Source organism: Callospermophilus lateralis, chromosome 3 (assembly GCF_048772815.1).
Source record: "Callospermophilus lateralis isolate mCalLat2 chromosome 3, mCalLat2.hap1, whole genome shotgun sequence".
NCBI lineage: Eukaryota > Metazoa > Chordata > Mammalia > Rodentia > Sciuridae > Callospermophilus > Callospermophilus lateralis.
In genome coordinates, this window is record NC_135307.1 from 197,659,982 (window position 1) to 197,682,669 (window position 22,688).

The following is a 22,688-nucleotide window of genomic DNA, read 5'->3' on the forward strand; positions in this document are numbered from 1 at the left end:
TCACAGGCTGGCCTGCAGGGGAACTGTGGGCCATTGGGAGGTGCTAGGTGGGCTTCACTGGGGGCAGTGTTCACCAGACCTGTGCAGAGTGGAGGGTCCTGGGGAACACTGGATTTCAGGTTCTGGGGCACACAGGAGGAGGGAAGGGAGTAGAGGCTGGGTGGCCTCTTCCTGATGGCAGTGTGAGAGCTGTTCCAGCCTCTGCCCTTCAGATAAGCTGCCAGAGAACCCTAACATCCAGCACCCACTAGTTCAGTGCCCAGGGCTGCATGTGGTGGCCTTTGTCTCTGAGTGGCCTCACCTGTGAGGAGCTCTTCAGGGGATAAGCCCTCAGGGAATGAGGAGTAAGGTGCTTAGCCCTTGCTATCCCTGGTAGTTTCCCTGAATGTACACTGGGGTCCTTTGTGCTGGGACCACTGTCTCTCCTTGGATATGCCCCAGGCAACAGCACAGAGGAGGGTGGGGACTGGTGGTGGCAGGGCTTGAATATTGGGGGCGGGGCCTTTCATAAGCCCTGTCCTAACTGTGGCCACAGCAGGACCAGAATGTATCAGAAGGCCCTGGGGAGTGAGGAACGCCGTGCTTGGAGCAGGAGGAGGTGGGTGACTTGCCTGCAGTCCTCGGCTGAGTGGACAGGGGAACCACTCAGGTCTGTGAGGGTGCCCTTGACCTTTCAGAAAGATTGGGATAGGAGATGAGCTCTTAGGTGGGCAGCAGGGCCAGGGTGCAGCCTGGAGACTTGGGCTATCCTGAGCTCTCACTGACCCTTCTCACAGGGAAGGTGATTTCCAGCAGAAAGGGTGGGGAGGTTTCAGACTTAGGTGGAGTTCAGGGGCTTAGGAGTGCTGGGGGTTGTCCTGCCGGATCCTTTGTGGCCAGATAGGACCCAGCCCATAGCTGTCTCTCCTTCAGGCCACTGGTGCCAGGGTCTCCTTTTGTTGGTGGCTCAGTACTGGCTTGGCACCCCAGACTTGGTGCAATTCCCAGGAAGGGAATAAGGTCCAGGATGGGGCCGTGTGGCTAGCAGCCTTTCCACAGGCAGGTGGGGGTGCGGGGATGTTGCTTGGTGGGGATACCCCTGGACACAAGCTGGGAGAGGTGTGCAGTGGGTGGTCTGCTGCTCAGCTGGGTGGGGTTGGAGGGTTTGGGTCAGTCAGGACTTGGAGGAGAACCCTGGCCCCACCCTGGAGGCTGTGGGCTGTGCTGTCACCTGTCCTCTGCTCAGCACAAAGGATTGGGGGCCTCATCTGTGAGCAGTGCTTTACTCTTCCCTAAGGCTGGAATCCGTGTGCTGGTCAGGGCCTTCATCCCAGCCAGCCAGCACGGGTCTGTCCACCAGCCCTGGGGACAGGTCGCCTCAGCTCGCATGTCCCAGACCAGGTTGTTTTTGTGCCCTGGCCCCTCCCTGCCCCTGTAGAAGTCCCTAGGTCTCCCTGGCCTTCTCAACTGTCAGCCCTCTGGGTACCCTGTCTAACTTTGGTTCCCAGGCCTCCCACATTCACACAGGCCTGGCAGGTGCTGTCCCAGAAACACCTGCTGCTGTTCTCGCTCACCTCCTAATGTCTCAAGATACCCTTTCTGCTTTGAGGCTGGACCTGGCAGAGACCCTCCATGTGTCCGATGGTCAGATGATGTCCCCAGCCTGAAGACCCCCATGAGCAGCAGTCCATAGTTTGGGGCGAGGGGCAGCTGGGGGTTCAAGGTCCTGTTGTCCTCTAGCTGTGTGCATCCGCTGTGGGTGTGAACACCAGGAGCAGGATGGGAAGGCCCCCAGTGCAGCCTCAGCTTTGGGTGGCAGCAGGGAATAGCATCCAAAGGTCACTGGCCTCTGGGCCCCCAGAAGGGTTTATGGGACCTGTCCACATGGCTCACAGAGGCGCGGAGGACAAATTCCGGCTGTGTGGTCAGTAGGGACTGATGGGTGGGTGGAGGTGAAGAGTCAAAGCTTCTCCTCCCACAGGCTGTGCACCATGAGCCCCCGAGCCCACCTCCACATCTGCCTCTGGCTGTGGCTGGGTACCACCTTGGCACATGGGCTGGGACAAGGTAAGGGGGTCCTGGGGACAGTCCCCACCCCTGCAGGACAAGTCCTCTGTGGCTGGCTCATGGCTTCCTTCCAACGAGTGTTCTCAGAGTCAAGGCTGTTCAGTTAAGAGGCAGAGCAGGCAGGCGGAGGGGACTCACTCCCGTTGAGTCTCACCTCAGCGTCACAATGGCCTGCAGTCTCCCCCGGCCTTGGGGTGCTTTTGTGTTTTCTGTTTCTCTTTTCATCCCCTCCTCTCTGCAGTTGTTCATTCTCTGTCACATTCCTGTTTTGCTTAGCTATGTCGTGACTGCCTTTCAGCATGGTTTCCAGACAGCACACATCTTGATAAGGGGCCCCTGCCTCTCCTGCACTGTCCTCTGAGGTCTCTGGGTGGGGCAGGGACACCTCCGCTTGGCCCTTGCCACCTGTCTGCTGTCAGCTTCTCAGTGTTGACCCCCTGAGGAACAGCACATGAGCCTGGGGAAGGTATGTGCTGGAGGTGCCTCCCTGGGAAAAGTCCTGGCCCAGTGGGTTTTTGGAGGTGAGTTTCTGTCTACAGAACCACTGTAACTCAGTTCATGCTGGGACCTTGCTTCCCTGATGGGGTGGAAGTGACCCTCTGTGGCAGTTCAGGCTCTACGAACTGCTGCTCTCATTCTTGGTGGCCCCTTGTCCCTGTCTGCATCTGCAGGTTCTGTGTCAACCTCAACATCTGGCCCCGCTTCCCACCTGCCCACCATGGAGCCATGGGGCAACTCGAACCCAGGTCTGGTCTGGGGCCCTGCCAGTTCTGGTTTCCCAGCCAGTACTCTCTGGTGGGGAGGCACCTGGACTGACCTTAGCTCCTCCTGCTCAGAATAACCCAAAGAGATAAATCTTGGACAAGGACCATGATTTCAGTTAGAAAGGAGCCTCCCTTGTCAGTTCGAGCCAAGTCACAAAGCAGTTCTACCAAGACAATGTGCTCAGGTGAAGGCAGGGACGTCACCCTGTCTAGTGCAGGTTCTCCCAGGGTGGAAGCTTGGGCAGGCCCCCAACATGTCAGAGGCAGAGTGGAGGAACAAAAGGTTCTTCATGGGCAAGAGTGGGGCTCTGCCCACAGCTGGTATTTCAGAGCCCCCTCCTCATCCCCACACATCCTGCCTTTCAGCAGGAGGCTTCCCGGGCATCCAGGACCCTTTGGACCCATCTAGAGACCAGCTCAGCTGCTTCCTGTTCTGAATGGGTTATTGTGTCTGCTGGGTGTCCCCTGCCTGGCCCATGCACTCCAGTTCCCAGTGTGGCAGCCAGAAGAGGCCCATCTCTGTCCCCAGTTCCAAAAATAGCTGCTCACTCCCTAGAGCCCAGAAGTTCCCTGGGAGGTCAGCTCCGGCCCACACTGCCCCTCTTGTTCCCACCAGTCATGGGCACCCCTGTTGCCCAGTAGGAGTCATTCTCTAGCATGGGGCTGAGGCTGCACGTGCGTGTGCATCCACAGACACACACACACTGTGCACACACGCAGCTATCATGTGCACACACATCTGGGTGGGGACTCTGCACCCAGAGTGCCCCCAAGGAATGAGTCAACCTGGTAGTGACTTTGACAACTCCAGGGAGTCTGGAGGCACAGCTGCTTCTCCTGAGACTGATTGGCAACTGGGAAATCCCAGGCTGCCACAGTGCCCTGGGGGCTGGCACCTCTGTCACCAAGCGGTTGCTGCCCTCCTCAGCACAACCTCAGGGGTCAGAGGCACCCCAGGGCAGGATTTGATTTCCTCTCCAGAAGCTGCCAATGCAGTCCTATTGCCGAGGACCACAGGAGGGCTGGTTCTCAGCCCCAGGCAGGCATTTCCCTGTGAGCTCCCCAGGGGACAAGGCCTCAGATGCCCAGGGTACACTGCGTCCCTCCAGAGCCCCCAAGATGGGACAGTGCCCCTCAGATCTCAAGGCAGGTCTTCTTCACTCTCCTCACAGCTGGGCACAGTGGAGGAGGAGGTTGGCTGGGCACTGGTGTCAGTCCTGACCTCCCCCTCCTGTCTCCGCAGTGAGCGGCCACCTAAGGCTAACTGTGCTGCCTGAGGACCGGCTGCAAATGAAGTGGAGAGAGTCAGTGGGGAGTGGCCTGGGCTACCTGGTGCAGGTGAAGCCCATGGCAGGTAAGGGGTCTGTACCTCTCTCCTCCTTGTTTCCTTCCCTGTGTTGGGGTGTCAGCATGGTGGTCACTGTCTCGTGCAGGCCAGCAACTCCCCTCCTCCATTCCTGAGCCTCACCCCTGTATGGTGGGCCATGACCCCCAATGCAGTCCCTGTGGTTTCTGTGTTCTTTTCCTCTCTCCCTTGGACACGTACACCTCTGTGTCCCATCCGCATCCTTGGCACACAGCACACGGAAGGTGCTCAGAACTACACATACTGAGCAAGGACTATTTCCTCAAAATGAGCCTCGGGGCCTTTAGAGGCTTTCAGAATGGTCCGGACTCTGCGTGCCAACAAGTATGTGGGCTAAATAAGGGCAGAGTGCCTGGCCCAAGTGTCCACTCTAGTGATAGAGCTGGGACCACGATGATGCCTAAAGGGCCAGTGCAGGCTCAGACCACAGGATACCCAGCCCAACAACCCTTAGGTCAGTGTTCTTCATCCTCATTCTGTATTGCTGAGTTGATTTGCAGATATCTTGCTTAAAGGGTGTTTTTTTTATTTTTATTCAGTATTAGGGATTGAACTTAGGGGTGCTCTATCACTGAGCTGCAACCCTATCCCTTTTAATTTTTTTATTTTGAAACAAGGTCTTACTAAGTTACTGAGGCTAGCCTGGAACTTGTATCCACCAGCTTCAGCTGCTGGGATGAGTGTACCACCATGCCCAGCTTGCAGCTACATTTTGATATGTAAAATTGTCATTATTCAATTTAAGATATCTACTAATTTTTATTGTGACGATTTTATTTGACCCATAAGGTACTTACAAGTAAATTTCTTGGTTTTAAAACAGGAGGGATTTTCTACCTACATTTTGTTCTGAATTTCTTTCTTAATTGTGTGTGGTTAGACATGCTTGATGTGATTTTAATGTATTGGAAGGTACCTTGTTCTACGGCCCCTGTATGGTCAATTTTGGTTAATGTCCCATTTGACTTTGAAAGTACATGCAGTTTGCAGTTGCTGGGTAACACTTTCCAGTGCTCACATTAAGCCCATCTATTTATTTCATGTTTCAAGCTTCTTGTGTCATTACTGATTTTGTGTCCATTTATCTGGTTCGTCAGTGAGAAGCGTTTTGTGTCTCCACTGTGGCTGTGGATATGTCCCCCACAGGTCTTGTTTCATATGCAGAAGCCTGGTCTGGTGCAACATGACCAGGACCACACGTCTCCTGGCAGACAGGACCTGTCCACTGTGGAGGGCCCCTTATGGAGCTGTGTTTCACCCTATTCCTGCTTTTGTCTGTCAGTCTGCTGCAGCAGGCAGTGTTCACATTAAGGATCCTTTCTAGTTCTTTCACTCTTGACCTCTCTTCTAAGTGGCATACGTAGGGCGTTATCTTCATCCAGTGCAACAATTTTTGCCTTTTAATTGATAAAATTTAACCATTTATGTTTAGTGAAATTATTGATTTGAGTTTAAATCTACCATCTTCCTATTTGTTTCCTTTTTGTTATTCTCATTGTCGATTTTATTCTCCTTTCTTGACTTCTGAGCTGATATTTTCATGGAAAAATCTGAACACACTCATAAGGAAGTGTAGCACAATGAAGCCCCTATTCTGAGACTCAGCTTCCAGTTAGCAACATGCAGCCACTGTCACTTCACTTCGCCCCTCAACTCCCTCCATACACTGGTATCTTAAAGTAAATCCTAGGTGTCATGTAATTTTGTCTCTCAAAATTTCAGTATGTCCTGTAAAAGAACAGGCTTGAAAACAGCCCACTACCCTTCAAATGACCCCACTGTATTACTGCTTCAGAATTGTTAAACATTTAGTTTGTTTGAATTTTCTAACCTAATTTTCTAGCCTTTACAGTTGACTTGACTTAATTGGGACCCCTAGGAATCCACACATCTTGTTGGGCTCCTACGTCTCAAGTAACTTCTCATCTGCATAGTTCACCTCTTGCTCTTTCCTTGACACTTATTTGTAGAAGAAACAAGATGCGGGGTTCTTGTTCTGCAGAGGCGTCCCTGTGAGGCTGTCTCCTGTGGACTGGAAGTTGGTCCCTAGATTACAGTCTGAGAACATTTGCTGACAAGAGTCTTTGGCGGTAGTGCTGGGCCACCAACAATGGCTGCTGACTGTGTGTGTGTGAAGTTAAGATTAGTGAAGAGGGGTGCGACGTGGACAGGTGTCCCCTCAGCCTAGAAGTTACCTGTTAATTTACCCTGCTGGTGGCCACCTGGGAAACCCCAGCCATTATGTCCACTGCAGCTGTGGCCTTTCTCCAGGGGTGCGAGAGCCTCAGAGTAGCACTCCCATGCACCCTCCACACCCCGTAGCTCTGTACCTATGTCAAATCTCAGGCATCCCAGTTGTAGGCTGTTGCACACTGCTGCTGGTGGGCTTGTGTCCAGTTCCTTTCTGCTGTGACAGCATATGTAGACAATGGGAGCTTATGTGGCTCATGGCCCTGGAGGTTGGGAGCCCAAGAACATAGTATGGTCATCTGGAGGGCCTGGCGCTACCATGACATGGTGGAGGGGACAAGAATGAAAGGAAACATTACTGGTTAAATCTTCCCACTTATCAGGAAATCACTTCCACAAAATAGGCAGTGCCCTGTGACACTTACCAATGCAATCAAATGTCAAATGAGGTTAAGGGCGCTGGACCATCATAGGTCAAGGGTGTGCATTCCTGGGTTTAAGTCCTGTTCTGCACTGAGTAGCTGTGGCGGTCCCTGTTGCCTTAGATCCCCCTCTGCAAGATGGGTGTGGTGAGGTTGTGACGCCCCCATGATTTGATCCCCCTGAAGGGCTTGGGCTGGGGCCAGGAACACAGCAAGTGCTCAATAAAGGCTAGTGGCTGACAGCGGGAACCTGCCCCCTTTGTTTCTGCATACCCTCACACCTCATGCCACCGTGACACTCAGCCAAGAGTGAGCCTGGTGTCCTCATGTCCTCACTGCGTCCCTCCCCAGGTGTGTGTGGCCCCCTTCTCCTCCTCCCATCCTGGCACTGGGGCCAGGGGCTCTGCCCTCTGAGGGGGGACAGGGTCCTCTTGGGTCCCGCCTTTGTTTTCCATGTTTGATTGCCGCTGTCCTCAGAAGAGGGGCCTCAGAGCAGGGCATATGACACTCGTCCCAGGTCGGCTTCCTCTGCCACAGAGGCCTTCACACCGGAGGAAGTCCCTCCTGTCACACCCACACCTTCCTCTCTCCCCTGGCCTCCAGGGAGGTGCTGGGGGGCCGCCTGGAGGCTTCTTGCCCCACGTGCACACAGGTGTGCAATTGCACATGCATGTAAGCACACACATGCACACCCACCTTGGTGGTCTCAACGGCTCTCCCACTCCCACTGCAGGGGACTCGGAGCAGGAAGTGATGTTGACTACCAAGATCCCCAAGGCCACTGTGGGGGGCCTGAGCCCCTCCAAGGGCTACACATTGCAGATCTTCAAGCTCACTGGCTCTGGGCCTGTCCCCCTGGTACAGAGGGAGTTTGTGAGTAAGTCCACTGTCCTGCCCTGGATCCCAGTCTGGGGTGGACATGGATGCCAGGGTTCTGGGCTGAGAGGTGGGACCTGGGTTGGTACCCTGGCTCACTCCATGAGGTGCCTCTGGGTCTTGATTCCTGCTCCTGATGTCTCTGCCCAACCCCGGGGTCAGAGGGTGGTTTGTGGAGCCCACAGTGTGCTCTCCTGGGAAGAGTGTGTGTGCAGGCCCTCAGCTCTCAGCCTCAAGGGTGGTGTCCTGACAGCCCCTCATCTCTCTGCAGTTGAAGACCTGAAGAGTAACTCCCTGGGCAAGAGCAGCCAGAGGCCACCAGGGGCAGCTCTGGAGCCCACCCCTTCCCACAGGGGAGCCCCAGATCCTGAGCAGACCTCTGACTCCAGAGTCACCTTCACCCCAAGCCAAGACCCTCCCATTCTCGGTGTGTCAAAGTGGAGTGAGAGTGAGCTGCTGGGGAGGAAGGGAGCAACCTGGGGCGTCTCTTTTTTCTCACCATGTAGCCAGGAAGTTCTTCCCTATGTCTGACAGAGCACTCTCCAGCTTTAACTTCAGCTTGTCTGTCGTGCTCCTAGCTTCTCTCAAACCCAGGCACTGGGGGCAGAGGTAGCGGATCCCTCGGGAGCCCCCTGGTCTGGGAGGTGAAGGTGGCGGCTGACTCTCCACCCCCAGGAATACCCAGTGTGGGTCAGCAGCAGCTTGAGCAGCACTGGTCCTGGGGCCCTATGGCGCAGGATCCTGCTCAACAGCCCCCAGACCTGGAGAGGCAGAGCCACTCTGTGGCCCCGGCCAGAAGGAGAGAGAAGCTAGGTAAGTGGGTGCTCTGTGGCATCGTGCAGGGCCGGATGCCTCCAGGCTTGACCTGTCGATGGGTTCCTCGGAGGGAGGGGCTGCCCCTGCCCCTGGGCTTGGAGCTGAGGGAAGGGCTCTGTCACCCTTGGCACCATCCCTCTCAAGGGAGTTCTTGTGTCCAGGGCCCTGTGCCTCCACTGTGTGTTCCAGTGACTTGGGGCCTGTCGGACTACACCCCACCCACCAGGGCCCTAAGGGTGGGGTTGGGCCTCCCGCTTCAGACTGTGGTCTGATCCCCAGGGGTGGAGCACATCAACTATGCTGGGGGCCTCGTCCCTGGAGTCTGCCTGACTCGGGGGCCCAGCCTGCCTGGCATGGTCCCTGCACAACTGTCAGGGAAACCACACAGGGGTTCCTTGTCTCCATGGAGCTGTGGGGCCTCCGGACAAGCCCCAGCTGGCCTCCTCTGGGCAGCAGCAGCACTGCTCAGGTGGCTGTACCTGAGCTGTCTGTGGACTGACCCCCTCACCCCTCAGCAACCCATGGGCATCTGGGCCTGGGCAGATGCAGACATCTCGGCTGCAGGGAGGCAGGCTGCGTGGACACTAGTGGAGGGCAGAAGCAGCCCCCAGAGCTAAGGCTACAGTCAGCTCTCCTTCTGGAGGGTTTAGAGGGGCTGAGAGCACTGACCAGCGCGTCCATGGGATTTTCTGTTCAGCAATCCTCCAAGCCCTTGTCCCCTCAAGACCCAGCCAACCTCAGGGAAGGTGGTTCTGGGGTCTGCAGCCAGACCAAGAGCAGCTCAGGGGCCTCACCCAGCATCTCACCCCCTCCTGCCCCAGTTGGCCCTGAGTTCCACTGCACTCCCCCCACACCCACTGACATGGTCTTCCTGGTGGACGGGTCCTGGAGTATTGGCCGTGGCCACTTCCAGCACGTCAAGAACTTCCTGGCCAGTGTCATCTCACCCTTTGAGATTGGGCCCGATAAAGTCCAAGTAGGTGGGTACTACCCTTCAGTCTGCCCCAGGGTCAGCCCTCACAAGGCCTCTCCGGTTGAGGGAAGCCCTAGCCTTCCAGGTTTGCCCACAGCCAGGCAGAGGCTCCCTGCTGGCTGAAGTCTGAGGTCTGTGCGGGTCACGCAGCCCACTCCCTGTGCCAAGCCCCCTGCTCCAACTGGGGCTACTAACCTCGTCTGCGTGATAGGCTGCCCCCAGCAGGCCAATCTGGGCCCTGCAAAACTGTATCCCCAGGGGACCCCAGGAGGCTGTGTGCAGAGCTGGCAACCTCGGGATGGGTCCTGGCCTGCATGGTCTGACCCAAAACAGCCCAACAGTCCCCTCCCTGCAGGCCTGACTCAATACAGTGGAGACCCCCAGACCGAGTGGGACCTGAACTCCTTCCACAGCAGTGGGGAGGTGCTGGCAGCTGTGCATGGCCTCCGCTACAAGGGAGGGAATACGTTCACAGGTACCACCTGGCCCCACGTCTGATGAGTGGACCCTGAACCCTTGCTTGCCCTGTTGGTCCACCTCACACCCTGAAAACTTGTGAGAAGCTGGGGAAATACCTTCATGAAGGGCAGAAGCACTCTTTGTTTGTCTTTGGCAAAAACGTGGGCCTCTTTCCCACATCTTGCTGAAAGTGAGTGGCCCCTCTGACCTCACAGTTACTGCAGCACCCCTGCATGTGTCTAGCTGGACTTGGGCGCTGCCGTGCTGACCATGAACGCCCTCCTGAAGAAGAGGAGCCTCCTGCTCCTGGGTGCCTCAGCCTGGTGGGGTTAGACTGCTGGGGCGGGGGATGAACTGAGAGCCTAGGAACAGCCAAGGCCAAGAGGCACCCGAGAGCCACTGACAGCCGGTAGTACCTGCCATTTATTCCTACTGCTCCCAAGGCCTCGCCCTGACCCATGTGCTGGGGCAGAACCTGAAACCTTCAGCCGGTCTCCGTCCAGAGGCAGCCAAAGTGTTGATTCTCGTGACGGATGGCAAGTCCCAGGATGATGTGCACACTGCTGCCCGTGTCCTCAAGGACCTGGACGTTGACGTCTTCGCTGTGGGTGAGTCCTGTGCAGCCTGGGCTGGAGTTCTCTCATAGCTAGAAGGCTCTGGAGAGCAGATGAGTCTGCACCCTGGCTTCACCCTCATGGCTGTGGAACCAGGTGGGCCTGGCCTCTGGGCCTCAGCTTCCACTGCTATGGTGCCCAGGCAGTAAATCCCTGCTCTGGGGTGTACCCTGGAGCCAGCATCTGCACACTTGGGCACTGCCAACACCCTACTAGGTTTTGTGCCATGTTCACTGAGCAGCCTGCAAGCCCATCCTTCACCTGGCCAGCACCTCTGTGCCTGGCGACCCACCCACCTCCTGCCCTGGCTGCCACCAGGAGGGTCATGCCTCTGCACTGCCTGATACTCAACCCTGTCCTATGGGGAAGAAACTGCAGACTGGGGGTCCTCCTGGGAACCCCTAGTCTCTCATATGCACTCCACCCAGCACCTATATGGTCTGACCATCTGCCCAGCTCCAGGGCCCACCTGGCATGGGCCCAGGGTGAGGTTCAGCCTGGCCTTGGTCCTGTCTCTCACTGGGCCCCATGGGGTCCTAGGCATGTGGCCCCTCTGTAGTTCCATCAAGCTGGACGAGGAGCCAGACAGATGGCAACCTGCTCCCTTTGCCCCCGAGCAGGTGTGAAGAATGCTGATGAGGCAGAACTGAAGGTCCTGGCATCCCAGCCCCTGGACATCACTGTGCACAATGTGCTGGACTTCCCCCAACTGGCCACCCTGGCTGGCCTGCTCAGCCGCCTCATTTGCCAGAAGGTGCAAGGCAGGAGCCTAAGCAGGGCCCCAGGTGAGGGGGTGGGGCCCTTCCAGGCCCTGCCAGCTGCTGTGGGCAGAGGGCCAGGAGGCCATGGCTCCCACATGGTGCACCACAGCCTTGAGGGGCCTGAGCCCCCACTTGGGGCATCTGTTGTGGAGGGCCTGGGGGAGTGATCCTCCTGTCCCTCTTCAGTAGCCACCAGGGAAGCAGACAGAGCTGGCCACTTGGGCCCTGACCACCACCCTGCCCACCCACAGTCACTCCAGAAGATGCTCCGGCCCTGGAACCCCTCCCAGGGCCCAGCAGCCTGGTCCTGACCCAGATCACCTCCTCCAGCGTCCACGTGTCCTGGACTCCAGCCCCCCAGCTGCCCCTTGAGTATCTGATCGTGTGGCAGTCGTCCAGGGGTGGCACCCCCCAAGAGGTGAGAGGGATCCTGGCCTCCCCCAGCCACGCGGAGCAGGGCAGCTGACGGGGCTCACGAGCCTCGGCTCAGGCAGGAATCTGATAAGGCTGAGCTGGAGTCAAGGCAGGAGCGGCCACGGCCTCCCTGGGCTTGGGAGCCGAGACAGGCTGGCCCTGCTCATGTGCACCACAGAAGCTGCGAGCAGGGCCATCGGGGGTGGCTGAGGACCCAGGGGTGTGGCTTTGATTGGCAGGGGATGGGTTAAGTGATTGTCTTCTGCCCATGCTCCCTCAGAGCAGGCTGCTGCTCTGCTCCAGGCTGGGAACCCTGATTTGCAGGAAGGGAGACATCCACACCCCTGTCAGCAGTTTTCCTGCCCTGTGCCCTGTCCCTCTGTGCCCCATGCTGCCCAGTTCTGTTCTGTTTCAGCTGGTGGTTGGAGGGCCCGCCTCATCTGTGCAGCTTTGCAACCTGACCTCCAGCTCCGAGTACCTGATCTCTGTGCTCCCTGTCTACAAGGACAGGGTTGGCAAGGGCCTGCAGGGTCTGGTGACTACAGGTAGGTGGGGTGCATGTGGCCCCTTCTCTTCCTTTGGGGCTTGGCACCAGCAGGGAGGTGCGGTCGGCAAACCTGGGTCAGAACCATCCCTACAAGTCTCAGTCCCTGGGCCCCTCTACCCTGAACACCAGGAGAGTCATTCATTCTGTTGCCACACCTCAGCCATTGCTTCCCTGCTCACATTGTTCTCAGAGCCCCCACCCTGCCTGGCCACAGCACATGGCTAAGGTCACTAATTAGCAGCTCCAGCCCCCTCCAAAGGGTTGCCAGGAGTGCCCCTTTAACAGTTCTACTGACAGAGGAGCCACATGCCACCAACGGACCCAGTTAAAGTGGATGGTGCAGGGGCTGGCAGTGATCCAGAGATGGGCAGCTGTCACCACAGCTTCCCTCCCCACCTGCTCAGCCCCTTGCCCAGCCCTGCACCCTCTCTCTGCTCTGTGTCCTGTCATTCAGAGAAACAGCACCACACCACATACCCCGGGGCCTTTGGGAGGCCCCTGAAGCACTCGGGAGGCTGCACCCCCCAACCTTGGGGCAGATGGCCTTAGACCTGTGGGGAGGTCCAACTCCCCAACAGCCACGAGCCCCAAAACTTGGCCTCAGTGAAGTTTGGAAAAGTGCTTAGACTCCTGGGGCCCACGATGTTGCCTACGAGGAACACCTAAAATTGGACTTAGAGAAATCATTTTGTGGTTAGAGGAGGGCCCCCTTGTCAGTGGGCATGATTTATGCACATGCCACGTTCCCAAAGTGCCCCTGACAGTCGCCTTTCCCCAGCACCCCTGCCTCCACCGCGGGCACTGACCCTGGTGACAGCAACACCCAGGACGCTCCGCCTGGCCTGGCAGTCCTCTGCGGGGGCTACCCAGTACCTGGTTCGATGCTTATCAGCCTCCCCAGGGGGCAAGGAGGAAGAGAAGGAGGTGCGCCTGGGGGCAGGGGAGGAGAAAGGTGGGGGAGCATCGGGGCCGGGCTGGGCACAGGGACAGCTTGTTCCCTTCCCCAGGTGCAGGTAGGGCTGCCTGAGGTGCTGCTGGACGGCCTGGAACCAGGCAGGGACTACCAGATCTTGGTGCAGAGCCTGCAAGGGCCAGAAGCCAGCGAGGCCCGGAGCATCCACATCAGGACCCGTGAGTGTCCCCTCTGGTTCCAGAGGCTTCCATGGTAGGAGCCCCAGACCTCTCTGTCCTCTCCCATCCTCACCTCAGGCACGGGGCAAGGGTGGCATGCCATCCCCTGAAGCCTGGCTGTGCTCTGCAGCTGCCCTGGCCCCACCAAGGCACCTGGGCTTCTCAGACGTGAGCCACGACTCAGCCCGTGTGTCCTGGGAGGGCACCCAGAGGCCCATGCGCCTGGTCAGGGTCAGCTACATCTCCAGTGATGGTGGTCACTCAGGGCAGGTGAGAGGACCTGCCTGGGGCTCAAGTGTGGTGAGAGCTGCTGAGGGACCAGGGTGCACGTGCGACTGTGGGGGGGCCCAGAACCCTCAGTCCCACCATGTAGTCTCCCAGGCCTCTCCCTGCTTGGCGTGTTGTGCCCATGACTGCCCAGTCCCCGACACCTGACCTGGGGGCTCATGTCTTTAGCCCCACCTTGGCCACTGAGGGACTCCAGTGGGATCTGGAGGGACATGAGGTAGAGAATCAATACAGGTACATGCAGTGACACCATGGAGCAGCTGTAGGTGCCCCCACTTCAGGGTCTATGGGGGGCTTCCTGGGTCTCTGGTCCACCCCATTTTCTGCATTTTTGGGGCCACAGAGTAGTGGTGGCTGCAGGTCCCAGGCTTGGATCTCTGCCCTGAGAGGGGCTCTGGGTGCCCACTGGGTCTGCCCATGCCCCCTACAGACAGAGGCTCCTGGGAATGCTACATGGGCTGCTCTGGGACCCCTCTTCTCCTCTACCACCTACACTGTTCGTATCACCTGCCTCTACCTTGGGGGAGGCTCCTCCACGCTGACTGGCCGTGTGACCACAAGTGAGTATCGGGAGGTCAGGTCTGGGGCTGAGAGATGGATGGGCTGATCCTGCTCTAGTGGACCATTTAAATCAACACACGTCCACTGAGCATCTCTTCTGGGCCAGAGCTGAGCCAGGTGGGGCAAATGGCTGGAGAGGTGTGAGGGGAGGGTACAGTGGCCTGGGACTCAGGGATACTCCTCTGTGTGTCCCTCTTGGCTCCTGGCCAGCACTCTAAGCCCAGCTGCTGCCTCACCTTCCAGGGAAAGCCCCCAGCCCAAGCCAGCTGTCGGTGACAGAGCTGCCAGGAGATGCAGTCAGGCTGGTGTGGACAGCGGCAGCCTCATCAGGCGTACTGGTCTACCAGATCAAGTGGACACCCCTGGGAGAGGGGCAGGCCCATGAGGTGCGGTAGGGAGGGCAGGCTGGCTGTTCAGAGGAGACCCTCCCGCCCCAGGTGCTGAGGCCAAGCGGGGGCTTGGGCCCTGTGTGCCCACCCGAGTTCTGCATCCTGGGGACACCTCTCTGCCCGGGGCCTGGGATCCAGGCCCCCAGCGTGAGGTTCCCCATGAGCCGGTGAACACCTAGACTCTCATCTCTCCAGATCTCTGTCCCAGGAACCCTGAGCACAGCCATCCTGCCTGACCTGGGGAAGCACACAGAGTACGAGATCACCATCCTGGCCTACTACAGGGACGGAGCCCGCAGTGACCCTGTGTCCCTCCGCTACTCCCCCTGTAGGTAGTCCTCTCTCCATTTTTCTAGATTGGGGCAAGACCAACCTAAAGGAGAACCCCGACTCCCCTGAGACTTCAGACCCCAAACCACTGGCAGGCAGAGTCCACAAGTCCCTGACCCCTGGGCCTGACTGCTGTGTTGTGGGGCTTCAGTGAGCTCCTGTGGAGGACAGGTGTTCCAGAGTTGACCAAGGGTCCAAATCACCAGGCATGGGTGATAGCTCTGTGCTGGGACAGCAGGACCTGCTGTGGGGGCTGATGTCTGAGTGCCGCACTGGGAAGCCTAGGGTGGCACTGGGGGTGTGGTGCGGCACTGGGGGTATGGTGCAGTGATGGGGGCGATGGGGGCATGGTGCAGGTTGGGAAGCAGAGTGCCCAGTTCAGCACAGGTTAGGTCCCCTGCCTGCAGAGTGGCCCCTTGTGGAGGGCCCTGAGCCCCACACTGCCTCTGCTGTTGCTAGCTGCAGCAAGCAGAAGTCCCCCCTCCAGCCTGGCTCTGTCTTCGGAGACTCCCAACAGCCTTCAGGTCAGCTGGACACCCCCAAGTGGCCATGTTCTCCACTACCGGCTCACCTACACGCCTGCCACAGGCTCCGGACCTGAGCAATCAGTAAGTCTGCGGAGAGCAGCAGCCACCCAATGAGGGACCTTCTAGGGTGGGGGAGGTCAGTGGGTGAAATGTGGCCCATCCTGTGTGCTGAGGGTGGCCTCAGACAAAAAAAAGCCAAGCCTCATAGTGAGTTCCTCCAGGAGGAGCCCACTTAGGTGACTCCTGCCCCTCAGATCTCTGTGCCAGGGCCCAGGAGCCACACCGTGCTCTCTGACTTGCTAGCTGCCACCAAATACAAGGTCCTGGTCTCAGCTGTCTACGGAGCAGGGGAGAGTGTGGCAGTGTCTGCCATGGGCTGGACAGGTAAGTGGGCACCAAGACCCCAGACCCAGACAGACCCAGATCTAGCCAGACCCCAGAAGGGAGATGGAGGTGTCCTTGAGAAGCCATCTCATTCTAAAGTGATGACCTAATTCAGGTTAGAGCACAACAATCAGAACGGAGCTCTGCAGGTCTTGCAGTCAGCGCTCCCATTCTGGCCTCACCTGCTGGTGCCGTCAGGACTGGCTGGTACTGGGGTGTCTGGGATGTGAAGGGGCAGAGTGAGCGGGATGCTGAGCACAAACATGAAGGAGGCCAGTTACATGAAGGAGCAGCCTGGGAGTCAGGGCTGAGCTTGCCTTGAAGCATTTAGGACATGGACATGTCTCCACCAGGCCTGGAACCCCCCACCAGCATGGCCAGGACCTAGCCAAGAAGAGTCCTTTCTTGCTATTATTTTGCACTGGTTTTTTTGGTCAGCTACAGCTGCTTGGAGCAGATGGCCCTCAATGGCCATGCATTCCCTCACCTCAACTCCCCCCTGACATCCCTGCAGGGTCATCTAGTTGTGGCTTGAAAGCCCAAGGGGCAGAATCCTCGTTACTTAGTGGACATGTTTCCTTCACCCACACCTGCCCTAGAAGTAGCCACAGAGTGACCTGTGTTCCTGAGTCTGATTGCCTCACACTCAACATCTCCTGGGCCTGCAGCTAGAGCCAGCACCCTCTCAGGGTGCTGCACCCAGAGAAGCCCTTATCTTTGGCCCTGAGCCCTGCAGGGAGAGTGGAGCACTTGCTCACTCAGTGAGATCCAGAGGTGGCGGGACTACCCTGTCCCTTTCCTAGAGGGACAGGTACCACAGGCCTTCAGTGCAGTAAGGGGGCAGGCAGGTGGAGATGCAGCACAGACCACCTGTGTCCACAAGAGAGATCAGGGTGTCACCATGCAGCGGCTGCTCCCTGGTGACTTGGTCAGGCTGAAGTGGCTCATGACCCTCTGTCTCCTTGCAGCAGCCTGCCCCAGCCTCCACCCGGACAGCTCCCTCCCAGGTAGGTCCTGCCCACCTGTGGCCAGTGCGCTCTCCCCTCTTCTCTCAGGCTCTTCCTGAGGAGTGGGGGTTGAGGGAGGCCCACTGGAGACCCACCATAGGATTTCGGGTGCAGACTGCACTTTCTCGGATGGCCCCCTGAGGTTGGCAGGGCAGTTCCATTCCTGCTTCACAAGGGAGCAGAGGCTGGCCCAGGTTAGTGTCAGCTTGGGCAGGGCAGAAGCAAAGCTGAGTCTAGGCTTTTCTGGCCTCTGTGGAGCTTGCTGCTGCATGGAAGCTGGGTTTCCAGGTGCCAAGCCTGAGGGGTCCTCATTCATGTTTCACGAGGGCTGAGGTCCTCCTCAGAGAGTAGATGCTTGGCTTCAGGAACGTGGCCGGGGAACTCTGCCCAGTAGGGAGACGGTGGCAGGCAGATGTGCTAAGCCATGTGAAGGCTGTGCGTCCACCTGGGGGGCAGGCTGTGGCTGCCCTGGGCCCACTGTTGGGCCTGCAGGGCCAGTGGGTAGCAGGCAGGAGAGACTGCAACCTTGAAAGGGCTGGAGCCTCTGCTGGCCTCCTGCTTGGGGCTGCTAGTCAGCCAGGCACTGATTAGCGCCCAGCATAGGTGAGATTCACCCCATACTTCATGCCCAAGAAGGACCAGCTGCATTGAGGACCTGCCCAGGTTCCCATGACTCTGCTGGCTCAGGGCATGGCCCAGCCCTGAAGGATCAGGGGCCTGGAGGGTCCTCAGGCCATGTGCAGCAGAAGGGACCATGTATGGCTGTGGTGCTGGACAAGGGGAACTCAGCAAGGCCCTTCTTGGAGAGGAAAACAAACTTGGAAGCTGGGTGGGGTGGTGTGGGTGCTAGGGCTCTGCTTGTTGGGGGAGATGGGAGTTAGGGTCATGGTTGGGGCTGTGTGCCAGTGGTCCCACCTCTTCCATCTCTGGGCCTCCCACACTGAAACAGTTAGCCAGGGAAAAGGAGTCATGGTCTGGGGTAGGGGTGGGCAAGGAGAGTGAGGGGCTGGATTCTCCCAAGGGGCCAAGGTGGAACTGGCCCAGAGGCTGCCCCAGACCCTTGCTCTCCAGCTCCCGCAGCCAGGCCACCCCTTCTCAGCATAGCCCCTTCTCCTGCCTCACCTTCCAGTCTGGACCTCTGCTCCAGCCTGTCATCCTTCCCTGTCCACCAGGATTTGACTTGATGGCAGCCTTTGGCCTGGTGGAGAAGGAGCATGCCTCTATTCGAGGTGTGGCCATGGAACCCTCAGCCTTGGGCCTGACCCCGACCTTCACACTCTTCAAGGATGCCCAGCTGACACGGCGGACTAGGTATGAGGGGCCAATGGGGCTGGAACTGCAAGTGGGGCTGTGGGAAGTCAGGTGGGCAGAGGTGGGCACAAGAAGGAGACTGACCACATCCCTGGCTCCCAGAGCCTACTGGCCCTGGCATCTCTTCATCACACTGCCGACTGGTTTCACCTGTGTGCTAGAAATTCTCATCTCACAGTCAGCAGATCTCAAATGGAATGGGGCCTGCCCCTCAGCATGATCTGCAGCCATGCATGTGTCTTTCCCCACCTGGCCTGGGAACTGGTCCCCTAGCTGCGTCCTGAACATGGTCCACGATGCTGACTGCCTTTGCCTGCCAAGTTAGCAGCTGTAGAGGGCATGTGATCCCCCTTTACCCCAACATCTTGAGTCACAGACCTGCACTGCAGTGCACGTGGCATGGTAACAGCAAGAGCAGGCGCTGACTTCCCAGATCCCCAAAGGACTGACAGGGCCACATGCCAGAAATTACCAGTAGGGTCTAACTGAGGCATGCAGGGGCACTGGGGCCCGTGGCCCTGAGCAGGTGGCCAGAAGGGCCGGGAGGCTTCTCCAGGTCCCTGCTTTCTGGGCCACACAGGTGCAGGTTGCAGCCAGCCTGGGGGCCCAGCGAAGAGGGTAGAGAGGCTGCATCAGGGTAGCACTGTCTGGAGCTGCCAGGTCCCTGGGCCTCGTGGCACAGCCATCCACCACGGGCAGCGCAGCCTCCTATTGCTGTGCTCGCGCTAGAGGCGTCTCCTTCAGGGGTGGTCTGTTCTTTTATCCTTTTATTTTTATTTTTGTGATTCTAGGAGTGGAACCCAGGGGTGCTCTACCACTGAGCCACATCCCCAGCCCCTTTTTGTTTTTATTTGGGACAGAGTCTCACTAGGCTGCCATCAGCCTCCCAAGATTGTAGGCACATGCCACTGCACCCACTGTTTTTTTAAATAACCACATTTTATTTTAAATTTAAATATGCTTTTAAATGGATGCATGGACACATAAACATGGTGCCTGTTAACGGGGCACGGTGTGGTGTTTCCATACAAGCACAGTCGTGAGGTCTTTGGGTCCGGTAGGCACTCCTGCCCCCTCACGCATTCCAACGCTCTCACCCCATTACAGAGGAGACAAACCTCTCTTCTCCCATGATTGTGATTGCGTGGCTCTCCTGCGGCGTGGGTGTGGTAGCCAGCACTCGCCCTCTGCCTCTAGAGCCACTGCTAGAGCTGCCGCAGGAGAGAGACCACCTCACTTCCCCAGGTTGCTGCGAACGAATGGCAGGCCCCTTCTTCCCTGTGGCCATCAGCCTTTCTCTGGGTCTAATCCCATGTGTCCTTCTCTGTCCTCAGCAGGTGGACACTTGGGTGGCTCCTCTGTTGTGGGTGGTGCTACAGTGACCATGGAGGGCAGGATCCTCTCTGGACCTGCTCTGGACCTGCTCTGGACCTCTGGGGACAGCAGCTCCCCCTGCTGCCCGGTGGCTGTGCTCAGCACAGTCCCACCCTGTGCAGCCCCTCCCCCCCAGCACTGACCTTGTGTCTGGGTAACAGCTGTTTTGCCTCAGGGGTGGCTTTGACCTGCACTTCTCAGATGATCAGCGATGCCGGGCACTTGTTCCGCTGCCTGCTGGCCATTTGTATGTCTTCTCTTGAGCATGGTCGCTGACTCCTGCCCCCTTTTGCCCCCATTTTCTTCGTAGGGTGGTGTGGAAGCGCTGCTGCAGAAGCGGTGGCCCCATTCCTCCCGTCTGGGCTTTCACCGCTGTTCTGCTGGGTGGGCGGGTGGGATGCTCCCACTGCCTGGAGCCCTGGTCTCCACCCCCTGCCTCTGGCCCCACCTTGCACCAAGGTGTTCAGCATCCCAGCCACCATTCCTCAGTCACCCGTCTGAAGTGCCGGCCACCAGCCTGCAGGGCACACGGTGCTTCAGTGCTGGCTGCTCTCCTTTTTGAGCTCCAGAAGGGGACAGAGGTTTCCCAGGTGTGCTTACCCAGCACAGATGCATCTGCACCATGGCAGCTGCACTGAGGGGTCTCAGGCTGCCCAGTTGGCAAGGTCCTTCCCGTGGTGCAGTCAGGAAGGTCCCCAAGGAGACAGCAGACAAGAGCCACCACGGGCAGAGAGTGGGGGAGGGCTCAGGAGGAAGGAGCAGCAGTGCCACGGCCTTGGGGTCAGGGTGCTTAAAGCCTTGCAGGAAGTGGTGGGGCTGGGTCTTCCCAGCCCCTGGTTTTTATCCCAAGAGCACGTGAAGGCCAGATAGGAGGCTGCAGGCTCTGGGGAGCACTTCTATTGTGTGACCAGAGACCCCTCCCCTGCCTCTCAGTGCACCTGGGTCTGCACAGGTCCTGGCCAGGAGCCCCCAGTCTGAGCACTAGGACAGCTGTGGTCAGTGGGCCAACTCCTGAGGGCAGCGCTGCCTGTGTGCCTGTGGGCTCCCGGCCCTCAGGAGTAACCTGGGGATTCTCCTGGTGGGTCTTTTGCCACACAGGGACCCTGAAGCACAGGGCCTAGGTGAGCCCCTTCTAGGTGACCTTCACTGGCCAGGCCTCAGGGGAGGTAGAGGGCTGTGTCAGGCCAGCTGCCTTGAAGCTTCTTGGAAGAAATTCTGTCCTTTACATACCCCATGTTACTCCCAGGGACACTGAGGCAGGGGAGACCCCAGCTTGGCCTTTAGACCGTGGCTGTATGTACCCCCAGTCTGTGTTCTGGGGTACAGACGGCTGCCACACTCCATCCACAGCTGGGAAGGCTGTGTGTGCAGGCTCCACCATGGTCAGCAGAGCAGCGCCAGGGTGAGGCTGGGGCTGCAGGGAGCCTGTGCCTGGGAGGCCTGGTCCAAGCCCAGCCACCCTCCATTCTGCTCACGCCCCCTCCCATGCCCCCAGCGACATCCACCCAGTGGCCCTGCCGCCTGAGCACACCATTGTCTTCCTTGTGCGCCTGCTCCCTGAGACGCCCCGCGAAGCCTTTGCGCTGTGGCAGATGACGGCTGAGGACTTCCAGCCCATCCTCGGGGTTCTTCTGGATGGTGACTGGGGCCCCGGGTCACCCTCGGCAGTTGGGAGGAATGGGAGCCCTGGCTTCACCCTCTCTTTAGTGCCCACCCTAAGCAAGAGCCAGGTTTCCTGAGCTTCCTCAGAGCTGCACCCCTGCCCTTCACGGGGGAGACCTGCCAGGGTCCTGGGCATGGCCTTGGGTCCTGCAGCTCTCACAGTCTGTCCTTTCCCATCATTTGGGACCAGGGTGGTTGGGTAGGACAGATGCTTACCTGCTGCTCACCTCACCCTGGCAGCTGGCAGAAAGTCGCTGACCTACTTCAACCATGACCCCAGAGCTGCCTTGCAGGTGGCCACTTTTGACCTGCACGAGGTGAAGAAGATCTTCTTCGGGAGCTACCACAAGGTCCTGGGAACTCTACTTAGTTCTACGGGCCCCGTCCCGCTTGCCAGCTGTCCCCATGTGCAGCTGCCTGCCCTGGAGCACCAGCACAAGTCCCTGAAAGTCAGGCGATAACCCACCTGGGCCTCTGACACTGACGTCCCTTTGTTTCAGTGGCCCTATTTTAATTTGGGTCAAAGTGCACTCTAGCCTTTCTCTTTGGGAGGCACCTGCTTTGGGAATTGCCCTGGAAGTCACATGGGATGTGGGTACCATCAGGACCCTGCCCAGGTCCCAGGTGGGCGACTCTTGTTCCACCTATTCTGACACCTTGGCCTGGCAGCTAGGCAGGTGCTGACCCTGCAACATCTACAGGTGCATGTGGCCGTGGGACACTCCAAGGTCAGACTGTATGTGGACTGCCAGAAGGTGGCTGAGAGGCCCATCGGAGAGGCTAGCTCACCCACCTCTGGCTTTGTCATGCTGGGAAGGCTGGCCAAGGCCAGGGGTCCCCGGAGCAACTCAGCTACGGTGAGCCTGGTCTTTGTCCTGCTGGTCTGGTGAGGGCTGTCTCCAGGGACCTGCATCTGGCTGATGCCCCTGCTCCATAGTTCCAGCTTCAGATGCTGCAGATTGTGTGTAGTGACACCTGGGCAGATGAGGACAGGTGCTGTGAGCTTCCTGCATTGGTAGGTGGCCGTGAGGCTCTGGGTACCATCCCAGCCTTGAGTGTGTCCACCCCACACGTCACAGAGGCTCAGGTAGACAGGCCTAAGCTTGTGCTGTGGGAGATCAGGGAAAGTCTCCTGGAGGAGGTGGCCTTTGGGGACCAGGGTGGTTGGGTAGGACAGATGCTGGGGGTGGGCCAGGAAGCCCCTACTGCAGTGGTTCTGTTGGAGCCTGCTCCCCTTCTCGGTAGGCCCAGCAAGGTGCAGGCGGGCCAGGAGTCCTCATCTAGCAAGGTGGAGGTCTCCCAGACCTGCAGGGACCCCACACCCAAAGCCACATGCAGGGCCTTTGCTGGTCCCCTCAGAGCCTGGTACTGGCCTTGTCTATTCTGGGGGCCTCGGAGGGGAGTGGGAGGAAGCTACCCACCTGCCTGGGGTCTGTATGGGCACCTGGGAGGAGGCACCCAGGATCCAGCTGCTCT

General features: G+C 58.4%; 1 protein-coding gene across 2 annotated transcripts in view; it reads left to right on the forward strand.

The window, feature by feature from the left end:
• The first annotated feature begins 531 nt into the window (after nt 1–531).
• The window catches only part of Col20a1 (collagen type XX alpha 1 chain), a 30,094-nt gene continuing 7,937 nt past the window's right edge, over nt 532–22,688 (forward strand). Inside the window, exons 1-26 of one of the 2 annotated variants that reach the window (XM_076852107.2) lie at nt 532–598; nt 1,961–2,046; nt 4,054–4,164; nt 7,522–7,665; nt 7,936–8,091; nt 8,340–8,477; nt 9,302–9,460; nt 9,809–9,928; nt 10,356–10,520; nt 11,147–11,311; nt 11,539–11,705; nt 12,117–12,246; nt 13,027–13,172; nt 13,256–13,379; nt 13,510–13,649; nt 14,098–14,227; nt 14,472–14,614; nt 14,813–14,945; nt 15,407–15,555; nt 15,729–15,858; nt 16,827–16,865; nt 18,038–18,176; nt 21,046–21,188; nt 21,453–21,562; nt 21,914–22,069; nt 22,150–22,227. In XM_076852107.2, coding sequence (XP_076708222.2) covers nt 546–598; nt 1,961–2,046; nt 4,054–4,164; nt 7,522–7,665; nt 7,936–8,091; nt 8,340–8,477; nt 9,302–9,460; nt 9,809–9,928; nt 10,356–10,520; nt 11,147–11,311; nt 11,539–11,705; nt 12,117–12,246; nt 13,027–13,172; nt 13,256–13,379; nt 13,510–13,649; nt 14,098–14,227; nt 14,472–14,614; nt 14,813–14,945; nt 15,407–15,555; nt 15,729–15,858; nt 16,827–16,865; nt 18,038–18,176; nt 21,046–21,188; nt 21,453–21,562; nt 21,914–22,069; nt 22,150–22,227 — 3,354 coding nt within the window. In that variant the 5' untranslated portion in view covers nt 532–545. The remainder of the gene's footprint in view (nt 599–1,960; nt 2,047–4,053; nt 4,165–7,521; nt 7,666–7,935; nt 8,092–8,339; nt 8,478–9,301; nt 9,461–9,808; nt 9,929–10,355; nt 10,521–11,146; nt 11,312–11,538; nt 11,706–12,116; nt 12,247–13,026; nt 13,173–13,255; nt 13,380–13,509; nt 13,650–14,097; nt 14,228–14,471; nt 14,615–14,812; nt 14,946–15,406; nt 15,556–15,728; nt 15,859–16,826; nt 16,866–18,037; nt 18,177–21,045; nt 21,189–21,452; nt 21,563–21,913; nt 22,070–22,149; nt 22,228–22,688) is intronic. The other variant, XM_076852108.2, reaches the window with a different exon arrangement.